The sequence below is a fragment of the Lipomyces tetrasporus genome, assembly GCF_029532465.1.
Source record: "Lipomyces tetrasporus strain NRRL Y-64009 chromosome Unknown POJ06scaffold_1, whole genome shotgun sequence".
NCBI lineage: Eukaryota > Fungi > Ascomycota > Lipomycetes > Lipomycetales > Lipomycetaceae > Lipomyces > Lipomyces tetrasporus.
The window spans coordinates 2,166,411-2,186,758 of NW_026611596.1; the positions used below are offsets into that span (position 1 = coordinate 2,166,411).

Sequence of the window (20,348 nt, forward strand, 5' to 3'; positions counted from 1 at the left end):
CCAAGTGTTACAGTAAACGAATTCGACCGAGTTATCGGCCGACAGCAAATATTCTCCAAATAGGCCAAGTTATCGGCCGCGACAGTAAATATTCTCCAAATAGAGACGTCGCACTTGGCAATGGCAATATCATACATGCAATATTGAAACGTATCGTTCAAAAATCACCTGAATTAAGGTCATCGTGCATATGCAGCGCGCATCGTTAATCGCTGAAATTGGTACTTGCGGTTATACTACTGTCAACTTTTAGCCCGGAAGTAAGTTTACTCTATTTATTGAAAAAAAAAATTTTTAACTCCTCGTGACATAATAATTATTCGTTCATTAATTCGTTTATTCGTTCATTCGAAGCCGCATCCAATGCTGCTTGCTGTCCGTTCAGACTTTGAGTAACGAGAGTTTATTCCACTGCCACCCCTGAAAGCAAAATTATGACTCTCAAATTTGCCCGTCTTTTGCCTGAACATACGCTTTCCTTCCCAGCTCTGTCATTGCTTTCGCGTTCCTCATTTCCATAGTATTACAGAGTCGAGCACATTATGGCAGAAGAGATTGCACGAACTGCTAGTGCCTCCTCCGCGGTCTTACGCGCCGTGTCTAACGCCGCTCGGCTGAAAGCATTGCATCGGATCCACGACTTTCTCAAGGATGGCAAAGAGGAGATTTTAGCAGCTAACAAGGCCGATATGGAGGCAGCCGAGAAAGCGAATGTTTCAACTCCACTCATCAAACGACTTGATCTTTCCAAAGGCGACAAGTTCGACACAATGCTGCAGGGAGTCTTGGACGTGGCTAACTTGCCTGATCCTATTGGCAAGGTCACGTTTGCGAACAAGTTGGACGAAGGGTTGGATTTGTACAGAGTTACGTGTCCAATTGGCGTTTTACTCGTGATTTTTGAGTCGAGACCAGAAGTCATTGCGAATATTACTGCGTTGGCCATCAAGTCTGGTAAATGATACATTCTATCGCTTGGTAGAAGGTTGGATGACTAATTCATCGTAGCAAATGCTGTCATCTTGAAGGGTGGTAAAGAATCATTCCATTCGTTCGCCGCGATATCAAGACTAGTGGGCGAAGCTCTTTCTGGAACAGAAATCCCCCCTGGCGCAGTCCAATTGATCGAATCTCGACAAGAAGTTTCGGATCTCTTGAAGCAAGATAGATACATTGACCTCGTCATTCCACGAGGTAGCAACGAACTTGTCCGATCGATAAAGAGCAATACAAAAATTCCGGTTCTCGGCCACGCTGACGGATTATGCTCCGTATACGTCCACGGGGACGCGGACGTTGATATGGCGGTGCGGATAGTAATTGATTCAAAAACTAATTATGCTGCAGCCTGCAATGCCGCTGAGGGCTTGCTTGTACAACGGTGTGCACTGAAGTCCCATTTGCCATCATTGGCAAAGGCACTGATCGATGCTGGTGTTTCTTTGAAGGTCACGCCCGAAATTGGAGAGGCGTTGAAGGAAGCTGGTGTCGCAGGCACTGGGAGCGCGACAATCATGTCTGCCGAAGAAAAGGATTTTGAAACGGAGTTTTTGTCATTTACAATTGCAGTCGCGGCGGTCGAAGAAGTCGATGAAGCAATCAAGCATATCAATGCTCACTCCTCGAAGCACACCGATAGCATTGTTACTGCAAGCAAAGAGATTGCTGACAAGTTCTTGAACGGCGTCGACAGTTCAGGCGTGTTTTGGAATGCGAGCACGCGGTTTTCTGATGGGTTTAGATATGGATTTGGAACGGAAGTGGGCATTAGTACAAGCAAAATTCACGCTCGTGGACCTGTCGGATTGGAAGGCTTGACTTGCTATCAGTATCAACTGAGAGGCAGCGGACAGGTTGCGGCTGATTACGTTGGTGCCGGAGGAAAGAAGGAGTTTAAGCACGAACAGCTCGATATGTAAATGTATATGACTATATTATATGTGAATAAAATTTCAGGAGCTGTAGAATGGTATCTTGTATTTGTAGTTGTGGCCGCTTGAGTCTTGCATTTTAATATCTTTGCTCGCACTAGGATCCCGACGCAGAATAGAGCTGGTTTAAAGCTAGTGACTTGCACCGTATACTTGTCTCTACGTGTTACATTGATCTAGGCGGGCTCGTTGCCTAGAGCGTCCGTTACATATAAGGTAGTAATCCAACACAAAGAAGTAGCGGTCGTCTCGACGAATCACTGTCGCTTCTTTCGAATTGCAGAAACATGTATTATCGATATCGTACCCATGTGTAAAATATGAAAACCAATGACACCGTACCATTCAGACCAGCCAAACCCCGTAGCCCTCCATTTCCGAAAGCAATAAAATCACGTAACTGTCCAGAATAGTCTGCAGAAAATTCGACACTATACAATAAACAGACATGGACGTATTCAAGAATGAAGTCTAGCAATTGCGGAGCGACGTCTGGGCAGAACGGGGACTCTCTCATAGCCATCCAAGCTCTCCTCATCTTCGGTAAGATATCCGCGACTAGCAGTCGAACTAGATTCGTCGCCTGACTGAACAATGAACTCGAAACCTTCCGATGTACCGCTCTCACTAGCAGTGTCTCCAATCGGCGGGCCAAACTCGCTTCCCGCTTGGCTAACACTGTCATCACGATCAGATTGAAGCGAGGGAGTTTCAACACTGGTCTCGGATGATGTATCCCAAACGTTATTGTCCTCTTGTGGTAGTCCATACATGCTAGGATCCACCTTGTCCACAATTTCTACATATATCGTGGTTAGCACACGTCATCGTCAATGACCGTAGTGGCGCATACCGAATCTAGAAATAGATCCTTCTTCGTCACTTGTAGAGTACCCAGCATGTGGCGCATTGCGACGTCTCAGGCCCTCACTGCTCGAAGCCACGGCAGAAGATTGACTCTTCTCTGGATGGTGTTTAATCGATTCACTGGACGGTAGCATTAAAGCTATCTCCTCCGGATCGGAGAATGCGTCTTTCTTATCATAATAATCGTAAAACTCCATCATCTCCTGGTTATCTGAAGCAGCAGCGAGTACCCGCGCTGCCCGGCGTCGGCGACTACGCTGCTCCTTAATAGCAGCAATTGCTATCTTCAAGTCACCGAACGCATGCTGAATATGATCGGCGATGTTCTCCCGCTCATGAAACACTATTATTCCTAGAGCTATCCCAGCAGTGATACCTAGTCCGATTCCCAAAACTGCCGCGGCTATCGAAATAGGACTAGTCAGCAATCAAGATCGTAAGGCATACGCGATGAATGGCCAGCCGCAAATGGTCTACCATACCTGGAAGGGGCATCGTTATTCACAACCACCACTATTGATGCAAGAGGATAAGACACTCAAGATGTTATTATAATCCTACAAACTCTGCAGGAGATGATTTCGCTAAGCTAGATAATGCCGGGCAAATGCAGGCGGCGTCAGTTGGCTTGCGTCACCAACTCCCAAAGTCCAACAAAGGTTACGGGTTGCCCTAACCCGCTACTTTGACGTTGAACACACGCCACTGAAACTACTTTCTACGGCAATACCGACTGACAACGGAATACAGTGTTCTGAGGTATAGAGTAGTAGGATATCGGGCCTTGCATTGAGGATATGATTAGAAAAGTATACAATTGTGTGTCGGCTTGGAGAGATTTCCAGTAATCGTCAATATGTTCAAGTTTGCCGAAGCCGATCTACCACGTAGGATTTGGCAATTGGGCATCTACGACGCCCATTGTCATCCTACAGATAACTACAAAAGGCTAGCAGATGCTTTGGATACTATTAATATCTCCAAGCTTACTATCATGGCCACTAGGCTGGATGATCAAGTTAAGGTTCATGAAGCGGCGGTAGAGTATCCAAATAGGATCGTTCCCAGTTTTGGTAGGGCATTACAAGCTCAAACAAGAATATAGAAATTAATCGATATATGCAGGGTATCATCCTTGGTTTACTCATTTGCTATACATATCTCCATCACCGCCGGAAAATAAATATGTCCATTATCGGATGGTATTATTTCCCGAGCCGCCGAATGATTTTGTGGACCTCCTACCCGACCCTGTCAGTTTAGCCTCCTTCATCGAGATCCTCAGCAAAAATCTAGAGACACATAAACATGCATTGGTCGGTGAAATTGGAATTGACAGATCATTCAGGCTTCCGAAGTCCGGAAAACTCATATCATTCGAGGAATCAGAAGTGGATGATGGTTTGGGTTCATCATCTGACGAGCAGGACGATAACTCGACCGATGCGAAGAAGTTGAGTCCGTACCGAGTCAATCACAACCATCAGACGGAGATATTACTTGCTCAGCTACGCGTCGCTGCGAAATTTCGGAGGCCAGTGTCTCTCCACGGGGTTCAGGCGCACGGAGTGTTGTATCAGATATTTAGTAGCCTTTGGGCAGGATATAGTATTCCTTCTCGCCGGCAGCAGAGAAAACAGAAAGAGGAGCAGGAATTTGTTAAACTCGATATGGAAGATGCCGTGGACAGCGCTCCCCCACCGTTTCCCGAAAGAATTTGTCTGCATTCATATTCTGGGCCGCCTGACCAGATCAAATTATGGACCAATAGAAAAGTACCGGCGACTATATATTTCTCCTTCTCTATTGTCATCAACTCCCGTTACGGAGAAAAGTTTAAGCAAGTTTTGAGAGCGGTCCCAGATGATAGATTATTGGTCGAAAGTGACTTTCATATGGCAGGAAAGACAATGCAGTCATTGCTAGCCGCAGTCGTCAAGTTCGTCTGTGAGGTTAAAGGATGGGAAATAGAGGAAGGTGTAAGAACTCTTGGAGAGAATTGGAAGCGTTTTGTATATGGATCAGACGATTTGTAAGGAGGCACGGTATCAATTAACAAAGTACCGCATCATACTCGTCCAGCAAGGACAGATCAAACACTTGTCTATTGTTTGAATGCAAACTGGATACACGATGCAATTAAACAGGTGAGCCGCAATCACGTATTGTCAACATTATCTGGACTTTACGGCGGCTATGACTGAATCATCAAGATGACTAAACCACCTAAGAGCTCTCTGGACTGTCCAGGGTAATGTTCTCAAATACGGCATACCATGGACGTACATAGGTTTTCTGATTTCTCCAGACTTTCCATGTGCAATTTTGTCGACAATCTCGGTTGCAAGGTCCCGGGGGTCGACAACAGGGGCGAGGAATTGCCGCGGAGGTTCGATATCCTGGAACATTGGTGTTCGCATTTGACCAGGTAGGACAATGAGGGTCTGGATCCCGGGAAACTGCGCTAATTCAACTCGGAGCGTCTCGTACAGACCTAGCAAACCTGCCTTGGAAGCCCCGTATGGACCTGTAATTGTGTGAGCAGTCTGCCACTCTAATCGAACAAGGACAAATAGTTACCGTAATAAATTGGGCTGGTATAGCACAGTGACGAGCCAATCGACACGATGTAGCCCCGATTAGCAGCAATCATTCCAGGAAGTAGGCTTCTGATAGTATAAAAGTGTGACAGAAGATTGACGTTAATCGTCCTACCGAGGCGTAAGTCTTGCAACGAAGTAAGTGGCTTACCATCCGTACAATTGTATGTCCTCAACTGCCATCTCCCACAAACTACCACGCTTCTCGATACCAGCGTTGTTTACCAAGATCGTGACAGGTCCCAACTATACAGCCGTTAGCGTTTACATAGCCAAAATATCCAAATCGTCAGATATCTCACATCTTGTTCAACTTGGGCCAGCGACTTTGCCACAACATCGTAGTTCCCTACGTTGCATTCATAATACTTAACTAAAGCTACCGGAATAGCAGGAGCTTTCGTATCCAAAACAGCAACTTTTACACCTTTCGAAGCCAGGAGGAAAGCGATGTTGTAGCCCAATCCTGAGCTTCCACCAGTGACAACGGCAACATCGCGGAGGGCGTCTAAGCGAGTCGGACCGCTTTTATCGGAGACGTACTGGATAATTTGGTAGACTACCACTAGAATAGCATATATCTGGGAAAGAATAACTTCAATGTCGTTGATTGAGTGGACATTCCTAGCTTTCATTAGCCAACACGCGATGAGATCCGCTTGGCGGACATACGCTCTGAGGACTACTGGTACCAAGATAGCGAAGAATGGATTGAGAAATACATTCCTCAACGTTTGAATTATAGTATCTATAGAAATCATTTTCGAAGTCCGACGCAGAAATACTGCTACGCATTAAAATGATGGTATTTTCAAAAGCAGATTACGCAGCGTCCTACATGTAGATGCCCACGCAGCGCACGGTCTATGGGATGGGTGAGGTCACGCAGCCCGGCGCGTCTTCAGATGCATCCCAGTGTTGATATCAGCCACCAGTGACTACATTTGCATACAGCAATCAATTAACGTCAGTTATACACAAACTAGAGAGTACATGCATGAACTAAATATTATACATAGTCATAAATCAGTTCCCAACTTTGAACTCTTTACAGCATGACAACCGCCACACCGCTGCGTTTCACCGCGTCCAATTTACCATCCTCATGATATCCGCCGTCAATAGGGAACGCTTTGTAATTGAATAAATAATAATTCAGATATCCATCTCCAGCACCAAATTTGAGCTCATCCAAGAACAGTGAGTTGTCTAGCAATGTAAGCGCGTTGAAAACGTCAAAGCCGAGATTTTTAGCCAAGATCAAGGCGTCGTTGAACAACACGAGGAGCCGGTTCTTTAACATGACGGAGCCGTCTGGATCTGTCCTAGGTAGATCCAAACCAGCGGTAGAAGCGTAGTAAAATTCGTAAGCGGCAACCAGATTATCGTGCACAGGGTTTCCAATGACCGTGGACGGGAGCTTATAAAATGAGACTAAATCAGTGATGACACCATCGGTGTTCTCGACGACGTACGCCCAGACGACTCGGTCTTTATCATTTTCGTCATTCGGAACGGATTCAGTGCCATAGTCATGCATGAGCCAGTGAAGAAGCTCCTCCCTGCCGAAAACCTGCGCTAATTCGAATTTGTTTAGGTATGCGACGAGGAGGTCATACGCCTGATCAATATCCTCGCGCTGCATGAGCCGCAGACCGGGGAGATTGGTTGAGCTAGGCAACTTATACTTTGCGACCATCTTTGTCTTCGTCATGCCCGGGGGCAGAGGGCTAAACCCGACTTCATTGAGCTTCGTCCAATTGAGTGACCGATGGTAGTATCTGCAGGTCGCCACTGGTTTTGGAAGAACAACGCCTGCTGTATACAATGCCTGCCAAATACCCTGCTTATTCACGCGACGAGTGACTTCCTTAATAAGCAGCGGTGCCAGCCGCTTGGATCGTAACTTTTTGTGGATACAAAGGAAGTTTACCTCAGCTGACTGTATCGTGGTGTTCCGCACACGCAAGCGCACGGGAATCGCAGAAATGAACGCGACCAGTTTCTTTGTGCCTGTAACACGCACACCAATATACCAATCTGGTCTAAAATCTGGCGCACGCAACGCCCAATCCAAAAACCTCCGTGAATAATTAAAGCGGAACGTTGAATCAGAATCTTCCACATAATTAGCGTACAATAAATCAAAAATCTCCTTAATCACGTCCGGGTTCGACAAATCCATTGTATCCCACTCGAATTCCTTGAGCAAGGGGTACGGAGTATCTGGGATGTCGTCTGGAGCCTTCGAACTGTCGATGGGACCTTCGTCGTCGATCTTCTCGTCGAACGTGGCGACGGGCTGCGTTTTCCAGAATTTATAGTCAGCCATTGATTTCTTTTGTGGCTATAACACAAATTAGCTTATCTGTCATTAGCCTCGGATTGAATAACAGTCATACTTGCTCCTGAATTGCCAGCTGCCGTAACAAATCCTCTATACTCCGAATATTCGTAGAAGGGGCGCTCGCAGAACCAGAGTTACCCACAATGGCCGTATCAGAGCTACCCGTTCCGTCCGTAACTGCATTCTTCGCTTTATGTTTCTTGCTTTTCTTTTTCTTCTTCTTTAGTTTTGAATTCTCGGTCGACATGGAAGTTTGTCCGCCGACAGGATGAGGCACCAACTCGTCGTCTTCCTCGCCTGACGATGATTCACCATGCTCTTCTAACAATGGCTCGATTGGATCAACCATGCTATTTGTCTTTCACTTCAAGGAACTGAGATAATCGTCTGTCGATGAAAACACCTGTTTCGCGACCTTTGATGGAAATGCTAACTGTCCACGAAAGTATAACTGACTTGTCAATTATAATAGTGTGTAGCAATTACGCACTTACAGCCTCAGAAGTCAGAACTTAAGCTGCAATACCCCTGAATTTCCAGATGGTAAAGACGAGGTCTTTGTACCACTGTGAATCGAGTGTTGGGTCATCTCATGATGAGTCTGCGTGGCAGCAGCGTTGGAGTGGCACACTTTACGTGGTAGAGTCAACAATAATTGTTTGAGATATCTGGAGAAATAGTCCCATTCATTCGCTACCTTGCACTTGTTGCCGTATAGAGGATAGAGAGATAGAATTTGCATCTTCCTTTCTTATAGAAATCAGACACGCAGTGAAGCCGTAGTCAGGTACATATACGAATAGGCGCTGTCATATAGTTTTGGCAGTTTTATGGGGAATTTCTGACAACTGACAGCCAAATATTGAGCGACAATGGGACTATATACAAATACCTTTTTGTTTGCGGGCGTCGGATACTTGTCCTTCATGATGTCCCTTCTATTCGAGCCTGTTCAGCGCAAGTACGGATATAAGTGAACTTGGAATAATATGGGAAATCCTAACGTACACAGCCTTGTCTTTTTATATCGCCTTCGCCTTGGTAGCAAGGAAACGCTTTATCATCCTGAATCCTCTGGATTTGCACGTTAGTCCTTGTCGCCTAGCGCTCGTCGACGGATGTTAACGAGACTCAGAGAACCAAGTCGCGCCGTTCTGGCTTACGATGCCGGACGGCGTGAAGCTGTTCGGCTGGCATATTCTCCCTCTTGATGTCTATGCAGCGCATAAGGAAGAGCTCCGAGCACGCTCTGCGACTAAGGACGCTATTGATTCTGGCGAACTGGCGAAGGGACATTTGGAGATTTTGAAGAAGGATCCTGATGCTCGTGTTATGATATACTGTATGTGTCATTGGCTGCACTTTGAATTAATTGTCTAACGCGTTGTAGTTCATGGAGTAAGTTTGGATATGCTTACGAAGGAGATGTCGGGCTAACTATCCAGAACTCTGGTTGTATCTCCTCCATGCATCGGCCAGATATATACCGTTCTCTGATCTCGACATCACCGGCGCACACGCACCTCTTCGTCGTCGACTACCGCGGCTTCGGCATCTCGGGCGGGACGCCAACAGAGAATGCCTTAATCTCAGACGGCGCCTTCACTGCAGAGACCATTCTGAACCTGACAGCTGTTTCTCCCGACCGCACGATCCTGATCGGCCAGTCGCTCGGCACTGGAGTAATAATCGGCGCGGCAGACTTTCTCGCTCAAAGCGATTCTAAACTCGAATTCCGCGCGCTTGTCCCCATCGCCGGATTCGCGTCGATCGAAGAACTGTTGTCTACATACAAGATATTTGGGATAATCCCCGTGCTCGCGCCGTTTAGAAGATTCAAGGCGTTGGAGGAGCTATTTTCGCGACAGCTTCAGTATAAGTTTCACTCGGATGTGAGGATTGAGCGATTTGTCCGGAATTCGCGCAGGACGAAGGTGTTGGTCGTGCACTCGTTCGACGACGAGCAGATTCCCTATTTTCATGGTGAAAAGCTCGCCGAGGCGGCTATAAAGGGCGCACTAGAGTCCGAGGCTGATGGCGGGAGCCAGTCTTCCGGTGGGCATTTGAAGCGGTTTGTTGAGATGTCCGACGATGATCGGAGCGGCATGTTTGATGTCGTAAGCGTCGGCGACCAGCAAGCACGTGAGTACGTATTTTGGCAGAAATTCGGTGGGACCACGGAGGTGGTCGAGGATTACGTTGAACTGGTCGAAGAGTCAACGGTGTCGCCTGTCTCGGAAGTACGGAGGATTGGCATGTTGGCTGTCAAATGGGGCGGCCATAACATTGTGCCCAAGTCCACGGACGTGGTGCTCGCGATTCGCAACATTCTGTACGAGGACTAAGATGCCGGGTGAGCCGATAGAGCATTGCGGGGCTCATGCAATTGATTGCCGGGTTATACGACTTTTGTTTTGCTATGAATATTGAAGTGCTGTTAGGCTGAAATTCTTGCTTTTTGGTAACACTGAGAAGTATCGTATCATGCAGCGATAATTTTTTTCGATAGAAGTACACTAGGCTAGCGAGTACAGCGTTTACCGGAATCACGATCGTGATGTCACGACATTCTGACCTCGTTACTCTTCCATATTTCTGCGCATTGGCAGTTGGGCTATCTTCTTTACACCGTACTAGTTTGTGGCTGAGTGGACAGCTTTTGAGTGGTGCTTGCTAAGCCTTTGTACCAGCTGACTTGAATTTCGCGCTAATCCGCGCTCGTGCTTGCTGTATGGAGTTGCGGGGTGATGCATAATTAGCAATCGGCAGAGAGGTGTGTACTGGGGAGTTGATACTGAATTAGTTCTGTCGGATAAGCGGTAATGCTAGTGGTGGGGTTAGCTTGTTTACTTCCGAAGAGATATGCGATTTCGGCTTTCAAGCGTGAGGTACATATGGTTCAAGAACGTATTAATAGAATAGAGCCAGCTGTTCTGAGTGAGCTGTAGCTGCCCGGCGTGTTACAGAACAGCGTATTACAAGTTGGCCGGAGAGTGTGGATAGTAGATTCTAGTAAGCCCAGATACAGCGCCGGTCTGCCCCTTTTAATACGTCATTTTCTATGGGCATTATTTGGTGTCGATACGAATCCGAGGACTTGCTCTATTCAGTATTGACATTCATTTGTGCCTTGGAACGGAGCTGGATGGACTTCTTGCCGTCCCTCCAGTAATAGACTTAATTTGAGCCTGGCCGTGTTCAGACACCCGATACCGACGAAAGCTCAAAGAGTTCGGGCCGAAAACATTGCAGAAAAATTGTTCTACAAGGCCAAAAGGGGCTAGGAGTCTCATGGACACGCAATTTCGCGGCAATCAAGCGTTGTTTCGCCAAATCTTGAACAACTGTAATACACCCAACTATTAACAAGGCTCCTTGAGTTGGCCGAGTGATAAGCGCGGAATGAAGACAGATAAACCCTCCACAACGGTAAGGATCAGCAAAATCTGACATGAGCCAATCCGAGAGATATACATGATTGCAATCCGCTTCCACCGGAGACGGCCACGGGGCACGTTCTTAATTCGCGCGTTTTGGGGTAGGCGCCGGGAACAGACCGGAGAGACCACTTATCCGGGTAACAATAATGTAATCTATAAAGCTTGCTCATAGCGCACGTGAGATACCTCAAGGGTTTTCGCGGCACTGCCGAGGTCTGCCGCTTCCCAGCCACAACAGGTTCTCGCACCGGAATATTCGCTCATTGGTCGCGCTCATTCCCGCCGTGGTCGAGGGCCAACCCATATGTAGCCAGGCTAAAACAAAACGCTCGCAAGCAGCTCGAGGGTGCTACGAGGCTATTTTGTCATGGCGGGCCAAAGGCAGCAGCAGCATTGGGTGCGCACGTCAACTTTGAATTTTGCGCAGCTGTCCGGTGGATGATAGCTAACACTTGACACATTCTAAGGTGACGCATAGGCTAGAGCTTACTGCAGGAAAAACTGTGAAACCTTAGACGGTCGGAAATGGAAAAGCGTCGGCGCCACACAAACGCGCCGCACACACACTAAACTCGTACCACTTTTATATGCAAGGTTCAGCTGATCAATATTTGTAAACTATTAAGGATCATTTATACTATAGATGCCAATGCAGTGCGTTTGTGTCTGACGCTGCTGCAAGACGACGCCCGCGTGTTCCCACATTTGCGGCGGCGATTGGCTACCACCCCAGCTCGAATGGAATTTCCATGCATCTCGCCATTCTACACCAAAAACTTTGACAGACCGCCAGTTGCCGTCGGATCCGGAACATGCGCGACGGCCCAACAAGAAGTGTCTGCTAAACATGCTAACACAGCATGCTCCACAGCGTTGCGTCATCAAATACGGTAAACTAAAATTTAATGCTCCTCGCATTGGCGCACTTTAGGCATCACCCCTTGAGAATAGGCAACTCTGACTTCGCCACTCCACTATGATCTACTGTGCCGCACCCCAAGTCATAGCTGGTGCCTGGAAGACATTTAGCCAGTTACGTGCGCACACCCCACGCTCCAAATGTTAGACTTTCGCACAGCTTAAGCGCCCACCCCCCACCCACAACTCCGTCGGCCTTTGCGGGCCGACCGGCAGCTGTTGATCCAGATATGTTATAAATCTGTCCAATGTGTCTCCACTCTTTCTTGTTGTTGCCATCATTCTCCAGCTTCTATCATTCGATCCGATAAATCCTTAAACCCCGCATTTTCTTCCCGTTGCCCGGGACCCATCACTTACCCCAACTTCCCAGTCTCGCCGCGTCTAACTGACCACTGTCAACGTGAGCTCATATAACCACAGCATAAATCGTTGCACTCGTGCTGAATTCCTCTTGGTTGGCCACAACAGCATTAACTGACACCAACACTATGAACATGACCTCCAACATGTCGAGCACGTCTTCCAGCACACCCACACCCGATAAAGAAGTCATCGATCTCGAGGCTCAGACTCCAATCCATAAGCTCGAGACCCATAACACAGCCCATCAGGTGGCTCATGTCGAAAACCATACTGAAGATCCTGATCTCATGAGAATTGGTGATGCATGGGTATCCAGACGAGAACTCATTCAAGCCTTCGGGGGTACCTTGAATCCTGGTAAGTACAGATATTTTTCTCTTCGTGAGTATGTCTGCGACTTGTAGTAGCGGTGAATGGGACATTACTTGTCAGCTCCGGGAAATTGCTGTTTGCATACTATACCTGTATACTGCCCCACTGTTCTGTGTTGTTCCTTTTCCCCGAACTGAGGCCACTCTGACTGGTTGGCTTGGTGTGCCGCATTTGCACTCTGATAACCAACACCGTCAGACATGCCATGCGCCAGCAAGTTGTTCCTTCAGCGTTGCCAACATCCAGACTTGATCGGCTGCCCATCCAGTTCGAAATATCTGGTGTCAGTCGATCCCGGGCAGTGGTGCAGGACTGGAGAATATATTGTTGGTACATGGGATGACCTCCGAGATCTCTCCGACGCGCCAAATTTGCACCTCCGACGGGTCACCGAACACTCTCCGAATCCACAACCACTGCCAAAGCGATCAACAACGCCCTCCGGCATGGTCCCGACCGCACCAGTCACCCGTCTTGGTTCACAGTTTGTCTGTTCTGAACGTTCATCCCTTTGAATCCAACTAATAACTTGTCTGATTACTGTCATGGCAGATGGTTGCCTCTCTATGCACCTCACTTCGGCACATTACCGACTTCCGTAGCAGCATCCACACTCCATGCTCTCCCACTGTTGTCGATTGCGCTTATCTGGTGCTGGTCTATCTGTGCCACTGATACCCTGGACTGTTAATATGCTGAGACTGATCACGGGGCCGAGACTGATCCCGACTATGTCATGTCACCATCGTCGTCCATCACGTCCACGCAGATACTCACGAACATTTGACAGTAACACTAATTTTCCCCAGGTCTCGCTGCTGCCCCGTCGCGCAAGTTCGCTAACCCCGCTCCTCTTGGTTTATGCGCTTTCGGCCTGACAACATTTGTCCTTTGCATGGCCAATGTCCAAGCGAGAGGTGTCACTAACCCTTCCGTCGTCATCGGCTGTGCGTACTTTTATGGCGGTTTTATCCAATTATGCGCCGGCATGTGGGAAATGGTTCTCGAGAACACATTCGGAGCTACGGCTCTCTCCTCCTTCGGCGGTTTCTGGCTTGCGTTCGGAGCGATCGAAACTGACGCCTTTGGCATCGTATCTGCATACGGAGACGATACCAACGGCCTGAACAACATGCTGGCATTCTTCCTGCTCGCATGGTTCATCTTCACATTTGGCCTAGTGCTCTGTACACTCCGATCTACCGTTGGCTTCTTCCTTCTCTTCTTCACACTCGACATAGCGTTCTTGCTGCTCGGTGTCGGACACTTGTATCCTACCGATGCTGGCGGCCCAAATGTTGGCATAACAAAGGCTGGTGGTGTTTTCGGACTGTTGTCTGCATTCTTCGCGTGGTATAATGCTTTTGCTGGATTGGCCACGAAGGAGAATTCGTATGTACCTCTTACTTATATGCAGCGCTTTCTAATGCTAACATCGATCAAAGGCTTATCACGGTCAAACCAATCCCAATGCCGTGGAATCTGGGACATCTGGCAAACAAGAGGAAGAGTGGCTGAATGATTCTGTTTTAATGGCCTCTAGTGTCCTATTTTGAAAAGCATTGGACAATGATGCATTTGATATACACCCGCTTTCTCCTTGTGGTGTCTGTTTGTTGTGATAACTATTTCAATAAGTGCCATGTTCCGTCAGTTGGATAATATGTCTGCTTTGCAATGAATATTTCACCGATCAATGTAGCCCAATCGGATCTGTCTCGCAACACTAGTTTTTATTGTGCATACGTTGAACTTGAGCAAAATCTATGCGAATTTGCTTCGAATCTAGAAACCACAAACTGCTTTGTGATACCGCCGATCGGTAGGTGATTGCTGACCAAATCGTTATGGTGGCTCTGACCTGAAATGATGGAGAGCACTCTATGAAGGTCATGTGCTGGATACCATGCAGTTGAGACCGGGGACTGAATGAGTGCATCGACGACACCACACCTGACCAACACGACAATTTGGCAATTACCCTGGAGTATTCCGGTGGGATAGATTCCTGAAACTTCTTGAGGCCTGCCTGATCTGCATTACATAGCACCACTCAGCCAAACTCATGGCTACGCGGGACAGTACACTGCATTTCTCAGCGCCATCAAATGACCACTGTTAACGTATATTGAGCGTACGTTCAGGGTGCAGATGAGGTCGCGCTTCCGTTGACACTGGTGCACAGTGTCAACACTGCGAGTCGTGAGATTTCGGCAAGGTCGAGAGATTTTGAGAACGAACTACAATCGTGCTGGAAACAAACTGCTAACTGCCATACAAGTCGATTAACTTGGTCAGTTCGACTGGCGCAAAAAGCGTCCCCCATTACTTCCAACGTTATCCCAACTGCTCAAGGCATACGTTCAAGAATCTCCTAACATCAACCGTAGCAAGTTGGCAAGGTTGAAGAATCATTGTGATTAAAGTGCAGCTGTACTAGATGTGAAATGCAACGAAGGTTCGACAGAGTCTCGACTGAAGTTTGCGTTTACATCGCCAAGACGAGTCGCTCCTATGAAATGCATTCTGTTCTGTTAGACTGTAAATACTGTAACGAGATAGCTGATGACAATATAGACTGCCCGTCGATTGCGGATAACGCAGTGGAGGCGATACAGGAGGGCTGACACGCCCCGAAGCAAGGAGACAAGAAAGTAAGTCGGGGCCATGGACAAGAGGCATTATAATTAACATGGTTCAATTGTTCTCTGGTCATAGTGTGCGGAAGTATGGAGTAGCTTCTTTCTCGCCGCAAATTCTGAACCGCCTGGCAAATGAAGCTGCACATCATGGCAGAACGGATGAATGGATGCTGTAGTCACCACCGGTCACACTGATGTGCAAACTATTTTCTCATCGTTGGCAACATCGGTACCTAATCTTTTATGAGATAGTAATCATTATATTCAATCAAACTACGACAAGCGACCGGCATATTGTAAGGTACTAAAAGCTACCCCCCCAATTTCCAGTGCCACCAAGTACGTGCGAGTTGCTGTCACCATCCGAGCGTCCGACCGCTCATTTTCGTGGTCCTGGCGTCCACACCCCCACTTTAGAATTCCGACATCGGCTAGTAATAATATGTAGAAGAAGGAGGACGCATCTTGCAGCGGATTGGCCTGAACCCAATGAAGATATTCTGAGTTCGTGTACGTCGATCCCATACCAATCTTCGAAATGTATAAAATACTGTTAAGACAGTAGGCTTCTCTTCGCTATTCAGATAATTGGAAGTGTCTGCTGGTAATTCGCTCATTGCGATATTATTGCACAGTTAATAACGTCACATACCTTCGTGGCGCTCTCATCGGTTGCCAGAACTGGCCGCGAGGGGTCGACGTTATATCTCGTTCAGTGGTATACATACCGTAAGTCCCCACCGCAAGCTCAACAGCTTCAGCACGACAGCATCCACAACGGAGCTTTAATGGTACATTACGGGTTATATCCGTTGTCGTTCGTCTTGAACAAGTTGCATTTATCTGCATGTCTCAATGTCAGTAAGTCACCCATCAATAACGACTGAAGCATGTCGTGATTAACAAACTACGGCGGCTCCAATGGACGCCTTGTACCTTACACACCTAAGAAAAACAGATCTTAAACATCACTGGGAAGCAATTTAACTCATTTCCTATGTACGTAGCGTGCTGGCTTAAATCTTCCATCCAAACTCGCGACAGTTGCGCTATTGGGGCTCTAACCGTCAAAACAGGGGGCAAATTGGCCACAATTACGCTAGCGCGGAAATTCGCAATCGCAAAAAGACGTGCTGGAGTTTGATTTAGCCGGTCAGACGAACTCCGAGACGCCCGATGCTATATCACCTAATCGCACTAACGCTGCTTTGGTTTACTCTCATCGACGACCAGTATTTGCCCTCAGAAATTGTCGGTATCCCGCCCCTTTCTCATTTCCGCTAAAGGCGCTGCCCTATACGGGCTGAACACAGCGCAATTTGCTTGGAAGTTAAATGCTCCCGGCACCTACGGCTGACATCGAGCTTTCGTCGCTCGCGAGCTCGACAACCTCATCCACTTCCTCCGCAACAGATGGCTTAGATCCAGTATCCCCGGTATCGTCCGTTGCTAGTAGCGTGGCTCTTAAACGGGCGGCGGCGTCTACGGCTCTAAAACCGAAGCGACCAGTTGTTCTGCAGGCCGTGAGGTTCGTGACATTTGTCGTGTATTTCACATCTGCCATATTGACGTATGCTACGCTTTATCATCACGTCTGGTCTTCGACTAACGAATGGGTAATTACAGAATCAATTTTACACAGGTTAGTCACTGCTAAAGTGCAGTCTAAAGTACCGCTCCATCATACTTATACTAAAGTAGCTTCTCGGTCTCCCAATTCGGCTCGTTTCTAAAGATTGGTTCCATGCTTACGTCGACTATACAAAGCAATCGTTTGGTCTCGTTTTAGCGACCATGACACAATGGTGGAGTCCCACTCCTGTTCACGTTGTTGGCGACCGCTCGGTTGCCGGCCTCATGACGCGCACAGAGGACGGCCGACTAGAAACTAAGTTTGGAGAACGTGTTGTATTGATTGCAAATCATCAGATTTACTCGGATTGGCTGTACATGTGGTGGATTGCATATACTGGCAGAGTCCATGGCAGCATTTATATTATCCTGAAAGAGTCTCTGAAGAATGTACCATTCATTGGATGGGGCATGCAATACTTCCGATTTAGTACGTTGAGCCACATTAATATCTAGAGAGTGCAGATTTCTAATCTCGAAATTAGTCTTCATGTCCCGGAAATGGGAAAAGGATGAATCCCGGCTGAAGAAATCGCTTGGAGAGATAGGCCAAGACTCGCAATGGCCAGCATGGTTGCTTTTATTCCCAGAGGGTACAAATTTTACACAAGACGGCATCAACAAGTCCCACAAATACGCCCAGAAGTTCAACTTCCAAGAGCCACAACATCTGTTACTACCGCGTGCTCGAGGGATCTACTTCGTCCTCAAGAATCTTAACGTCCCGTACTTATACGACTGCACGGTCGCATACGAGGGCGTGCCGCGCGGTGGATTTGGACAAGACTACTTCACGCTGCCGTCGATCTACTTCCAGGGTCGACCGCCAAAGAGTGTCAATATGCATTGGCGCAGATTTCCACGCTCTTCGATCCCACTTGACGACGAATCTGAGTTTGAGAGATGGCTGCAGAAACGTTGGATGGAGAAAGATGAGCTGTTGGAGAGCTATTACGTGAACGGACATTTTGATGGCGAGGAAATGGTCGATACTGAGGTTCGATTAAAGAAGAAGAGGGAAATTTTTCAGGTCTATGCGGTGCCTGTAGCATTTGTTTTGTGCGTCAACGTGGCATGGAAGGTGTGGAGCTTAGTTTCCCGTTAGATGACCGGCATTCCCGTTAGGTGAGTGATGCAACGACGTTAATTGGAGTAGCAGATCTAGGCATGGATTGTGGGAGCGAATGGAATATTTTTGATAGTCCGTTTCAGGTCAACAGCATGGAGTGATGTAGGATGGAACTACTATATTTTGTTACGATTTAAGGTATCATGTGATGGATTTTGTCAATGCGTGGACGGAGGGAAGGAGGGAGGAAGGACTAGAATAGACCGCTAGAATTTCAGACGATTATTAACGGCGACTTGTTTCCAGATAACGTATTTCACGGGCGAACCGGTCACAATCCAAAACACGCTAATGGGTAAAATTCCACCGCAAAACACTATTCTGGGTCCTGTCCTTCAGCTCACCAGCATCCAAAATGCCTTCTGCTTACAATCAGACGCTGTCGTAGTAACATAGCTATCAATTTGAACTGCTAGATTGACCAATTTAATTCTGTTGCGGTTGATTTTGATATGAAATCTTCAATTTTGACGGTGTGGTGGTGAATTTTGACCGGTTCGCCCGTGTAACCGGTTCGCCCGTGAAATACGTTAACCTGGAGCGGCTGAAACTTGAAAGTATCCCTTACCCTGAGAAGGAGCTGCGTAAACATGCCGCGACAGCCGCAATTACGGCGCAAACATAAACCATCTGCAGCGGTTGCCACCCTGTAATAAACTCATAATGCGGCAGAAACGGACCATAGGAACACCAACTGCGTGCAAGTCCGTCGCATTCCCACACTTATCTGTTTCGCATTCCACGTATTCTCTTTGATTACTATTCATTTTAGAGATTGCTGCTATATTTTCGTGGGAGATAAAAGCGTTCGGTTCTAGCTCTTTGATTATACACGCTGAGCTGAAATATGTCGACTACGGCCCGCCGAAGATTAATGCGAGACTTCAAGGTAAGATTTGGAGGATGTGCAGATAGATGGTCTATAATGTCGGGCGCGATCTGTCCCTTTGGTGGACGCTGCATATATTATTCTCAAAAGTGACTCCAGTGCTTGTCGTACTAGAATATTATGAGATTAAGCCTTCGTAACAGGGGCTACATGCTAACCTGTTATTCACAGCGCATGCAACAAGATCCGCCAGCAGGTGTCTCCGCATCGCCCGTATCTGACAACGTTATGACCTGGAACGCGGTCATTATTGGTCCAAACGATACACCTTTCGAGGATGGCACTTTTAGATTGTTACTTCAGTTTGACGAACAGTATCCGAATAAGCCACCAGTTGTTCGGTTTATATCACAAATGTTCCATCCGAACGTATACGCGTCCGGTGAGCTCTGTCTCGACATCTTACAAAACAGATGGTCGCCGACATATGATGTCGCAGCGATCTTGACATCGATACAAAGGTTAGTTGTAGTCCGGTTCGACTTCTGTATGAGAAGGTTTTATGGCTGACTCATCTTCATAGCCTGTTGAACGATCCAAATACGGCGAGTCCCGCCAATGTCGAGGCATCAAATTTATATAAGGACCATCGAAAGCAGTACGAGAAGCGCGTGCGTGAGACCGTCGAGAAGAGCTGGGAGGAAGCATAATGGCGTTATTGGATCACTATCGCAAAACTGGGAGACCGGACAACTAGCGGGGTTATGCCAAAGCTTTTTGATGCTACATGTAGTGTAAGTTGTCAGAGTGACGCCATGACTTCGATTTGATGAATTAGAATGGTTTAGCATGTGGTTGCGGGGTTACATGGTTTTCCTATTTACTATTTATCCTTTTGATGGTATGCAATAATGATCCTTTGTTTGCGCGGCATTGTCGCATACTTCATTTGTCCTGGATTATGGAGTTCTATGCTTTTGTACTTATTGTCATTTTTTGTTATGCGGTTTACATCAGTATTGTTTCTGGCAACGTAGTAGTGTATTATTCTCCAGTCGGAATTCTGTGAAACTTTGGTTTTTGTATTTATCGCGCGCGAGTTTGCTCTTTTGGCTAGTTATGTCCTTAGCACAATGATAACAATAGGTTTAGACCAATAATCGCCGATTCGTGGCATGCGGTTGGTGAATTCATGTCCCAAGAATGGTCACCCAATATCATCCTCAATCCATAATATGTAACGCAACTCTATCGGTTTCAAGCAAACTACACTGA

At 47.2% G+C, this 20,348-nt stretch overlaps 9 protein-coding genes across 9 annotated transcripts; 6 read left to right on the forward strand and 3 right to left on the reverse strand.

Annotated features, from left to right (window-relative positions):
• Positions 1–689: 689 nt before the first annotated feature.
• POJ06DRAFT_191734 (Aldehyde/histidinol dehydrogenase) lies at positions 690–1,919 on the forward strand (the record flags this gene model as incomplete). The annotated part of the gene is made up of 2 exons (XM_056184859.1): positions 690–954; positions 1,009–1,919. 2 exons carry the CDS (start codon positions 690–692, stop codon positions 1,917–1,919), a joined length of 1,176 nt encoding a protein of 391 aa, XP_056047668.1.
• Positions 1,920–2,389: 470 nt separating this feature from the next.
• Positions 2,390–3,293, reverse strand: POJ06DRAFT_235178 (uncharacterized protein; the record flags this gene model as incomplete). The annotated part of the gene is made up of 3 exons (XM_056185819.1): positions 2,390–2,730; positions 2,785–3,201; positions 3,281–3,293. 3 exons carry the CDS (start codon positions 3,291–3,293, stop codon positions 2,390–2,392), a joined length of 771 nt encoding a protein of 256 aa, XP_056047669.1.
• Positions 3,294–3,499: 206 nt separating this feature from the next.
• Positions 3,500–4,885, forward strand: POJ06DRAFT_243940 (uncharacterized protein). The gene is made up of 2 exons (XM_056186425.1): positions 3,500–3,871; positions 3,924–4,885. Exons 1-2 carry the CDS (start codon positions 3,655–3,657, stop codon positions 4,832–4,834), a joined length of 1,128 nt encoding a protein of 375 aa, XP_056047670.1. The 5' UTR covers positions 3,500–3,654; the 3' UTR covers positions 4,835–4,885.
• Positions 4,886–4,972: 87 nt separating this feature from the next.
• On the reverse strand, positions 4,973–6,033 carry POJ06DRAFT_191693 (uncharacterized protein; the record flags this gene model as incomplete). Its single annotated transcript, XM_056184855.1, has 4 exons — positions 4,973–5,325; positions 5,379–5,509; positions 5,559–5,644; positions 5,701–6,033. 4 exons carry the CDS (start codon positions 6,031–6,033, stop codon positions 4,973–4,975), a joined length of 903 nt encoding a protein of 300 aa, XP_056047671.1.
• Positions 6,034–6,302: 269 nt separating this feature from the next.
• POJ06DRAFT_15558 (acyl-CoA N-acyltransferase) lies at positions 6,303–8,323 on the reverse strand. Its single transcript, XM_056184697.1, has 2 exons — positions 7,801–8,323; positions 6,303–7,745 (listed from the first exon to the last, which is right to left on the reverse strand). Exons 1-2 carry the CDS (start codon positions 8,092–8,094, stop codon positions 6,447–6,449), a joined length of 1,593 nt encoding a protein of 530 aa, XP_056047672.1. The 5' UTR covers positions 8,095–8,323; the 3' UTR covers positions 6,303–6,446.
• A 294-nt stretch (positions 8,324–8,617) lies between these two features.
• On the forward strand, positions 8,618–10,090 carry POJ06DRAFT_191360 (Alpha/Beta hydrolase protein; the record flags this gene model as incomplete). The annotated part of the gene is made up of 5 exons (XM_056184843.1): positions 8,618–8,706; positions 8,758–8,831; positions 8,881–9,087; positions 9,136–9,143; positions 9,191–10,090. 5 exons carry the CDS (start codon positions 8,618–8,620, stop codon positions 10,088–10,090), a joined length of 1,278 nt encoding a protein of 425 aa, XP_056047673.1.
• A 2,666-nt stretch (positions 10,091–12,756) lies between these two features.
• Positions 12,757–14,359, forward strand: POJ06DRAFT_190465 (GPR1/FUN34/yaaH family-domain-containing protein; the record flags this gene model as incomplete). Its single annotated transcript, XM_056184799.1, has 3 exons — positions 12,757–12,826; positions 13,651–14,233; positions 14,287–14,359. The coding sequence occupies 3 exons, from the start codon at positions 12,757–12,759 to the stop codon at positions 14,357–14,359; spliced, it is 726 nt and encodes a 241-aa protein (XP_056047674.1).
• A 2,280-nt stretch (positions 14,360–16,639) lies between these two features.
• POJ06DRAFT_243964 (acyltransferase-domain-containing protein) lies at positions 16,640–18,564 on the forward strand. Its single transcript, XM_056186426.1, has 4 exons — positions 16,640–17,053; positions 17,110–17,125; positions 17,185–17,545; positions 17,601–18,564. The coding sequence occupies exons 1-4, from the start codon at positions 16,818–16,820 to the stop codon at positions 18,218–18,220; spliced, it is 1,233 nt and encodes a 410-aa protein (XP_056047675.1). The 5' UTR covers positions 16,640–16,817; the 3' UTR covers positions 18,221–18,564.
• Positions 18,565–18,915: 351 nt separating this feature from the next.
• POJ06DRAFT_15818 (ubiquitin-conjugating enzyme) lies at positions 18,916–20,075 on the forward strand. Its single transcript, XM_056184698.1, has 3 exons — positions 18,916–19,133; positions 19,305–19,594; positions 19,657–20,075. Exons 1-3 carry the CDS (start codon positions 19,092–19,094, stop codon positions 19,781–19,783), a joined length of 459 nt encoding a protein of 152 aa, XP_056047676.1. The 5' UTR covers positions 18,916–19,091; the 3' UTR covers positions 19,784–20,075.
• Positions 20,076–20,348: the final 273 nt, after the last annotated feature.